We start from the raw sequence: 9,664 nt of genomic DNA on the forward strand, positions 1-9,664 counted from the left end.
ACTGCAGCCGTCTCCATGTTTACTGGTTCCCTTTAGACCACAGTTATTTTCTGAGGGCCTAATTACTTGCCAATAATCCTAAAACCTCTCCAGCACTTGTTTCCTTTCATTTTGCTTAAAGATTCTCTCCTCCAGTTGCTTCACTGACCACCCACCCAGCTGCTGCTTCCACCTACCATCAATAAAACACTTGTTCACATGTCTTGCCTTCTCTCAACACATCTTTCATGTTAGCAAATTCTGGATGTCTGATTTGTACAGGCCAGGTGGTTGGTACCTGATCACTCCCTGTATGGTTGAGTAAGGCAGAGGAACATATATTGTCATGTCCCACATTTCCTGTGCTTTTCTGCATAAATCTCCTGGTCCCAATCCACCACCTTGCAGATGGGAATTGTGGCCCTCATATCAACCTGTGGCTTGGCTAAATGAATGCTGCAATCTCTGAAGGAAAGGAGCTCCCCTAAGACTGTGGACAGCTTTGGGGTAACTCAAATCAGAAGACATGCAGTTTGAATGGCAACTAACTCAAATTGCCCCCATATGTGGAGGAAGTCGGGGGTGGGAGGAGTGTTATCTCAGATCCTGACAGGTTCTTTGTTTATGCATCTGTAAGATCCCAGAATAAAAGGTGGAATACACTTGTCTGTTCCTAATCTGGGACAGCAACACCTAGTGCTTTCCCTGACTGGCCATATGCCATCTTGAATGCATGGATTTGACTTAAAAAACTATATTAGCGCTCACTGCAGTATGCTCAAAGCACTTACATTCCAATGCTTGAGGTTCCATAAGTGCCACAGCACTGACAAATGAACATAGAACTCACTGAAAAGTCATGGGTGAATGAAGAACTGCCTTCAACAAGATTTTAATAGACCAGCCAAGCCATATCAGTCAGGAAAATAGAAAAATTAATGACAGAAATCACCTCCTTTCAGTACTTCTAGGACTTTATACTAAGTAAGACTTCTGGTGGTATAACACATACAGTAGATTGCTTATTAGGCACATTCACTACATCTAAACTGATTACCACACAAGCTGATATTTGAGGCAGAGGTACAGAAAGAACATTTATGATGAAACAACATATAGCCATTTGGATACAGACACAGAGAAGACTTTGAATTTTCTGTGGCTGTAGCTGTCTTGCTACATTGTTCCAACTCTGGGGAGGGCAGTTCAGATCCTAACTCACAAAAGGCAGGATATATGGAACAGACAGAGAAAATCAAATAGGTAGAGACCAAAGCTAACCATATCCAAGCCTACCCCTGTCTCCATGAACTTCACAGGTTGCCTTTCTTTTAGCTGTAGAAACACAGTAAGCTCTATACAGCCAACACCATTGACAGTGTGGGTATATTTCCAAACGTCTCCGGACACTGTCTGCAGCAGCCTTAAGATATGAGTTTGCATAATGATGTGATGGGTGTTTTTATGTATGTAATATTTTTGGCTATGTATGTATGTATGTATGTAATGTTGGATATGACAGATGGACACAAGACAGGTGAGGTGGACACTCTCCACCTGGAACTCTTATACACCTTTGGATGACACCAATATTATCATCTGACTAGCTTTCTGGGAACATGCCATTCGGAGTCTTTACAGGAATTTTTTGGGCTGGGGTGATGCAGGGGATAAGGCATCTGGTTGACAGCCCAGAGGTCCCAAGTCTGAGGCCATAGCAGAAGTGCTCACAGCACAGCCATGTCAGATCCCAATGGATCTAAATCTAAACAGGCATTTTCAGGCTTGTTATGAGACAAGTTGCTTCCAGAGAAACAGATGGGGTATAGTACAGAAATGAAAAGTGCTAGGGTCATGGGGTAAGAGGAGATAATACTTTTTAGCAACTTATATCACCTGGTATTAGGAGCATTCAGTAGTACTTCGGAGTGGAATTGCTTTTAGCCATACCTATTTTTAAAGTGCTACAATAAATTGAGGCTTCACATTACCCTTTTGAGGTAGGAAAGTTTGGGAAAGTACTTGGCATTTACAGTATGGGTAGCAGGCATGACGTTAAACACATGTGCTTACATGGTGTGCACAGGCTAGGCAGTCAAAAACCAACCTAAACATACTTCATGGCAGTAAAGAATACAGCCACTAGTAAGACTTGCTGCTTCTTCCTTGCAACAGTTCATCTTTTATTGAAAGCCAAACAAACAAAAGATGGCTTTTAACGAGCTGTTCTTTCAGGATGGATGTTAGCCAGTGCAGTCAGGCATTAAGGGACTAAGCAGTTGAATCTACTCCTCAGGGAATTTTTCCAGCCAGAGGAGAACCCCTGGAAAGCAGCAAGCAGGCTTTATGCGTCACCAAGAGGACAACCTTGTGAAGCTTTGCTTTCTTGTGCTTCAACTTGTTCTTGTTGCCACAATATGCACTTATCTACTTAATACTTTAGACTAATTTCTGTCCAATTCCCTCAATTCCTTATGCTACTCAAGTCAAAGTGCCAGTCATTTTGTTTGGGCAAAGATCAGGTTCTACACAGCTGTGTGATAATGAAAGCGCACTCTCCATTATGGGCAGGACTACAGCTTGTCCTAGACCAGGGTTTGGCAGCCTAAGGCCCGCAGGTCTGATTTGGCCTGATCTGGGGTCTGCTCTGGCAGGGGACAGGTGGAATGGATAGTGCCCATAGAGCCTGCAGCTCTGCTGCATCTCCACTGGCCCTTGCTGCAGAAGGGCTGGGAATCAGCAGAAGGGTAAGCACAGAGCTAGCTGTTCTGTGAGGCAGAGACTTATTGCCCGGCAGGGGGCAGGGAGGTGACACGAAGAGAAAGTCACAGAGGAGTGCACCAGCAATTGGTGCCAATCTCTGTTCTGGATGCTTGGGAATAATTAGTGCTTCCTTACTTTTGTGAGTGGTCATAGATGATCAGGGAATACGCCGGGACTTTACTGGACTCCCCCGACCCCTGCACCTACCTGCACAGCTCAGCTGAAGAAGCAGGGACAATTATCTACTGACACAGAAGAAGGCTTCTTCCTTTCTGGAATAAATAGAGAATGAGGGAAAGATGATACAGTCATAACTGCCTCCCTGGTCTTCTCCTGAGCCACACTACTACTCTACTCTTGCTCTGGGTTGATAATGAATTTTAAACCCTATAAAATGTCTACTAAACAAAGGCAGAGAACCTGGGTCTCCACTGTCTTCCCCTTCATGTATCCACTTAAATTTGTATGAAATAAGTGAAAAAAAAACCTGTCATTCAGATTCAGTGGAGTTTATACCAGCTGGGTTTTTTTTGTTTGGGGTTTTTTGTTTTTTTTGTTTTTTGCAAGAGTCACAGGTGCTGTCACCAAGATGCAGACATAATCAGCACGTTCTCTTATTTCCATGTTCTCTCTCTCTCAACTAGACTTGCTTTGGCAGCCTTAACACTGGTCAGACCTCATGAGTATATTTGTGTATACACATGTAGGCACACTCAAAGCCTATTCACTTGCTTTAACCTATTAGAAGCAATGCTAACCACTGCAAGCAGAACCTTCAATTCCTTTCTTCCAAAAGGAGAACCTTAGACCAAGTTGGAATAAGCATTTCTCCAATTAAAATGATTAGGAATCCAGTACACAACATTCTCACAGAAATCAGCTGCCAGGTTTATTAATCTACCTGAAAAAAACAAAACAAACAAAAACAACAAAAAAGTGAAATAAAAACAGAATTTTAAATAATCCTTTTAGGTGCACTTTCAAAAGGGTTAATTAGTTCAATGAAAGAACTTTTTTCCGTCTTTTGCAGAGAGAGAATGTAATGTTGGGCTGATTGCTTGTTTTGTTCAGTGAATCACTACCATATACAGCATATATAAATTTTCTTCTTTAAATACTACACATTTGATGAATGTTCTCTCATTTCTGTCCTCTCCCCAATATTCCCACATCCTGCTCCAGACAGGAGGTGCTCCACACTGACTATAAGAGCCAAAACCAATCACAGGTATTTCATCAAAGCATATTTCATTGGGCCTTATTTCAATGGAAGCGACACTTTTCAACATTCTAATTTCCCCCCTTCTTGATGAGACTTCTGCAGCTTCAGAGTTCTTGCTTTGATTTTGGGTTGATCATTGAAAAAATTAAGTGCAATAGAGACCTATAAATTAGAGACAAAATAAGATGACATATTAAGGCATATATGCACCCATCAAACACACTGCCTCATGGATTTTGATGAATTAGATGCATGCCCAGATTGTTTTTCTGCACTTGCCATCTCCAGTGTCCACTGCTTTTTAGTTTTGAATGAATTGCATAATGAATCATTTATAGCTAACTGGTTTCTTGACTGACAAAGTAGAAAATTAAGCCACCAACTAGGACTATCTCTGAAATCTCACCCATTACAATGACAATTATTGTTGTTTTATGCTTTTTGTTCCTCATCCTCCCTCCCCTAGATTTATCATCCATTGGAAAGAGGCTCTCCCATGAAGTACCACATTCTACAGCTCACTGTGCACTTCAAATCCCATTTTTACTCCCACCCCCTTCAAAATGGGAAATATTAAGGTTCAGAAAAGGTGCTGATAAATATTTAAATTTTCTTTTTTCTTTTCATTTTACATGAAGAATAATGTGTGGCTTTTTTTTCAAGATTACCCCTCTCAAAAATAAAATGATTAAAAAAGAAGCAAACCTCAAAATGTAAATTGTCTTCCAAACATATCTGATCACATTTACATTTAGTGTCCAAAACAAGTTGATTGATAACATCAGTGCCAGCACTACAACGTCATACAGTGACTTCATTGTATTCTTTGACAGTTCGTATAAGTCTCCGTTCCACCGAAAGTTACAAAAGGTTCCGCAGAGCTTCCCTTAGCAAGCTGAAGCTTACTATTCATTTGTTGATGCGCATAAAAGCTGCTTATAGCACAGCTATGGCATAAGCTATTTTCTAAGCAATAAATGGTTCAAGTCATCTATTTTGTCCTGAAATGCTACCTGTAGTTACAGCATTGCTTATAAATGGTCATCATAAATTCAGCATCAAAGAGAATATTACAGAAAAAGACAGCAGCAGAAGCATTAGCATTATCTAGTATTTATATATGTTATCAACATAACACAGCAGTAAAAGGTTTAAATGCATATTAATGGGTACCGTGTCTAAAAATTACTAAAGTACCTATTTAGTGTATTGGATATTTTTCTCAAGGAGTGCTTGCTGTGTCTAAACAGCATAATTAGATATGTGACTTAGTACAGTTAATTCCTATTGATTAAATAACTTATTTATATACCAAAGGAAATGGAAGGAAACAAAATGTTTTTTCCACTGATCAGGATCCTGTATTTAATGCTGACACACTAATCAGAAAGACCCACCACATGTAATTATTCCCCTCAAATGGACTTTGAAAGGTCTAAAGCATAGGATAGCCTGGATTTGCAACACAAGGTGTCATCAAATCCAGCACACCATGCCAAAGGCCTGCATAAATGGGGTGTGAAGTCAGGAACTGTGCTCCTTAGTCACTATACTTTGCTTAATATCCCATTAGATGGGTGCTTTATGTGAGGCAATAAAAAAACAAAATTGAAATCAAGAGATTGGCAAAGAAATCTTAGATTTTTTTTTTTAAAGAAGGTGCAGGGTCAGTCACTCCGAGCTTCTAAATTGAATTATGCAATGGATGTTTTGTTCCTTCTTATAAACTTCAGAAAAACAATTAGGAATGACAAGAGACAATGCCCAAGGCATATTACTCTGATGATATTATCCAAGCAGTTAATTTGCACAGTAAGAATTAACTGTACTACGGATACCCAGAGAAAATGTACAATATCTTATGCTGATATGAAACAAAACAGACATGATATAGCTTCATTGTACTTGAAACCTGTATGTTCCCTTCCCAAACTTAAGTAAAAATCAAACCCACCCTTTTCCTCCTGTTACACAGAATAAATGTTTGGATTCCAACCCTCCCCTTTCAAATAAAGTGCGCTGTCCATGGCAGACTATAGGAGTAATGCAACAGGAAAAGCCCCTTTAGTGTACTATTTAAAAAACAGAATGGAGTGGATTTAGCTTTCCTCCAGGTCTTCTGAAAGAGGAGAAGCATAGGGGAAGATGTCCCCTTCACTGTCACTGTTGTTAATACACATAGCCTTCATTATAGGGGTGGGGGTTGCAGCAGCCACCATCCTGCATGTAGACCATGCTCTCATCAAAGTGGGACAGAGGCACAGTATCCTCCTCGTTGATGTGACGCTCCACGTCAGTCTTCAGCAAGGGGCGCTGGTTATCTGGAAAGGCCATGGAGAAAAGCGCTTCGGGGTCACAAACAAACTTGTAGACATATCTCTCTCCAGCAACCTTAAGATTAAAAGGGGGGAAAAGAATAATGTAAGGTTTAGCCATTTGGCTGCTTGCAATTCAAGTTTCTGAAGAACTTGCTTCAAAAGACATAATTGAAATCCTGGTTCCACTGACGTCAACAGGAACTGTGCAACAACAGTCTACAAACGACATGTTTCAATACAGGGGACAACCTGATTTCCTGTAGGGGAAGGAGGAGAGGATTCCATTTCTAAACCTGCTCAGCTGTGCTCCCTTTCTGTAGTTAATGGCAAATAAAACTGCTTTTACGGAAGAAAGCAAACAGGTTGTTAACATAGTGACATGCTAAAACTAGTAAATGACATACTAGTTTACATAAAATGAGGGAGAAAAGATACACTGCAATAGGACAGATACAAATTTGACTTTATATAGACAAATTTATATTCAGTTATCTCCAAAAAAAATTTTAAATGAGTTGTAGCACATACTGGTAGTGCAAGGTGTGTATAATCAAACAAGAAAGTCATTATATGCCTAGCAGCAGCTCCTACAGAGCCTAAGACATAGATCTGCTTAATGAATGAGGGACCACTTGCCTAAAAACTCTGGGCTTATCCCTAAGCCTCTCAAGTACTTGGAGGTCTTTGACCTTCATTTGCAATCAAAATGGGAAAATAATGAGCCACATTTAACATCTTTCACTTGGAAAGTGAGCCCATATACTTTACTGTGCAGTGTTTAAAGGGATATATGAAAAATATATGAAAAATATTCTAAAGACTTTTTTTAATTTCATATAATATATTCTAGTTCCTGCTACCTCCATATGGCATGCAACTAATGTGTGCTATAGTTATGGTAGCAGAGGTGGTTCAATCTTAATTCCTTCTTTTCATTTGCCCACAATTTTCTGAAACATTGAGCTTTCAGACTGAAATTTTCTATGACTGGTTTCTGCCAAAAGGTTTGCTATTTTTAAGACCTGTTAACTTCAGCAAGAGGGTGTATGTGACAGAATTGAACTGAAGTTTGCACTGTGAAACCGGACATCCACGTAACTGTCATTAAGGATGACTACCTTGGCTTAGCTTGGAAGAAACAGTTTTAAGACATGCAGAACACAATACATCTTTAAATCTGCAACCTCCCTGATAAAATTTAAGGCTTTCATTGTTTCCTTCTTCAACTTAATTGCTTAGTTAAGCTTAGTTAAGCTAAGCCCAGGGCAAATTAGCAACATTTTTATTTGAAGCAAAAAAAAAAAATCTAGACTACCTTTTAATGTGTTAAATGCAATGCTAACAGCTTACTATACAAGCCCTTTGAATGGCGAATTGTGTGCACAATTCAATTGCTAGTTAGCTGGCTGCCAAGGGAAAGTGTTACCCGTGCAAACTAGGTAGATTAATAGAGGAGAAAAGCAGCAGCTAAGAAGCTCTGCTGGCCAGGACACTAGAGGGTGTAAGGTAAGCAATATAACCTGAAACTTTCCCAACTCTGCTAAGAAAGTCAGATGCTGGTATAGTTGAGCCAATTACCTCTCCTCCCCTGAAAAAGGAAACTGCCAGAAAAACCCTAGGAAATTACGTGCTAAAAATTAGCATGAACATAAAATCAATGTGAGATCAATTACTCAGAAGTCAGGATATTCCAGAAGTAAATGTATGGGCAGCAGGCATAACTAAAAGGTTGTATTCATCCCTGCTTGTTAAATTAACATGCTATCACTTTTTATCAACACATACAGGAATATGTACAGGTTGCATACCTCAGTTAACATTGTTGCAGAATCTTATGGGCTTAATCCCGCCAAGTACAGAGTATGATTGTTGGAAGGTGCTGCAACAAATTAAACTGGAAACTGAAGTTCGCAAGGAGGTCTTAAGACCAGATGTTTAAAAGTGTTAAGGAGTAGGAAGACACATACAGACACATTTGGGAATCCAATGGGCTATGTAAGCACAACGCCTGTGCCGTAGTGCTTCTGAAACCCCCGTCTGTGCTATTTGTAAGACCCTACACCAAATTCATGGCAGAAGCAGGGTGTGCTGCAACTCCTTTAATCTTGCAGATTCCCCCACACGCCCCGACTGCTGACTGGTAGAGGGGCCCCGCTTGTGGCTCTCACTTGTGATGGGCAGAGAAGTGAAAACCATGATTTTAAACTTGGCACTGTTTTTGCCTTCCTGCCAGTCAGCAGCAAGCAGGGGGGCTGCTGGGGCCTCTGGGCCAATCAACAGGGGGGAGGCAAAAACAGCACTGAGTTTAAAACCATGGTTTTCACTGCCAATCAGGAGTGAACCACAAGCAGGGCACTTCCACCCATCAGTGGTGGGGGACACGCAGAGGAACCTGCAAAATTAAAGCAACCACAGCACATCCCACTTCTGCCATGATTTCAGTAGGGCCCTATCTATTTGTATCTTTAGGTACCTACATGCCTTTGGCTCTTAGGACCTTGAAGAATTTCAAAACAACCAAACTTTGGAGAGCTCAATTTCAGAAGCTGAATGGTGCAAGTGCATACATATACTTTATGAATACATTCATGTGGGTAGATTTTACAGTGCCAATTCCAGGTTTAAACCATGCAGATTCACAAGATATTTTGAATAGACTATGACGCAAGATATAAAGAGATAAATTAGGATCTTCGGTAACATCAAGCTCTTGCTTCTTCAGAAGTTAAGGAGTAGGAAGACACATTTCCTGTTTTACAATTCTTCAGAAGCAAGAGCTTGATTCCTCAGCGGCTGCAAACAGGTATTTTCACTGACTTCTGAGCTGAATACACACAGCAACTTAAAAATACAATAACCCCGAAGAAAGAGAACAAGAGAGGATTGTAGTGTACGAGTGATTCTAAACATCATTAAACGTTTGTTGTTTTTTAATGAAAATCCAGATCCCAATAAAATCACAACTATCCTAATATGGTTCACTTGATATCTCAGTTATCAATGATTTTTCTTTTCCTGTTTTACAGTTACCAAGATAACTCTTAAATACTGGACAAGTATTTTAGGACTACAAAGCATTACCCACAATGGGTTCTTCTGCTCATGTCTCAAGAACCACAAGCTTTCCTAGGTATTATTTTCCCCACAGCAGATGGGGAAAGTTGTGTATTATGACCAGGGAGCTGGATTTTCTGTCTGCTGTGGGAAAACACGGATTTTCTCCTTTAAAAGAGAAAACCCCAGGTAACAGAGGGTTTCCCCTTGCAGGCTGGCAGATTTCCAGCCCGCAACGGGTTGCCTGGGGCTGGAAGGAGCAAGGCAGCAATGGAAAGCAGCTCCTTCCAGGTTTGTCTATGGGGGTAAGGGTGGGGGGGACACAGGT

General features: G+C 40.5%; 1 protein-coding gene across 4 annotated transcripts in view; it reads right to left on the bottom strand.

Moving 5' to 3' along the window:
- Nucleotides 1-3,606: 3,606 nt before the first annotated feature.
- Nucleotides 3,607-9,664, bottom strand: part of ETV1 (ETS variant 1) — a 92,992-nt gene continuing 86,934 nt past the window's right edge. For all 4 annotated transcript variants that reach the window (XM_019508501.1, XM_019508499.1, XM_019508500.1 and 1 more), the window contains one exon: nucleotides 3,607-6,355. In XM_019508501.1, the coding sequence (XP_019364046.1) occupies nucleotides 6,134-6,355 (222 nt within the window). In that variant the 3' untranslated portion in view covers nucleotides 3,607-6,133. The remainder of the gene's footprint in view (nucleotides 6,356-9,664) is intronic.

The sequence above is a fragment of the Gavialis gangeticus genome, unplaced genomic scaffold (genome assembly GCF_001723915.1).
Source record: "Gavialis gangeticus isolate Ggan-Ray unplaced genomic scaffold, GavGan_comp1, whole genome shotgun sequence".
Taxonomy (NCBI): Eukaryota; Metazoa; Chordata; order Crocodylia; family Gavialidae; genus Gavialis; species Gavialis gangeticus.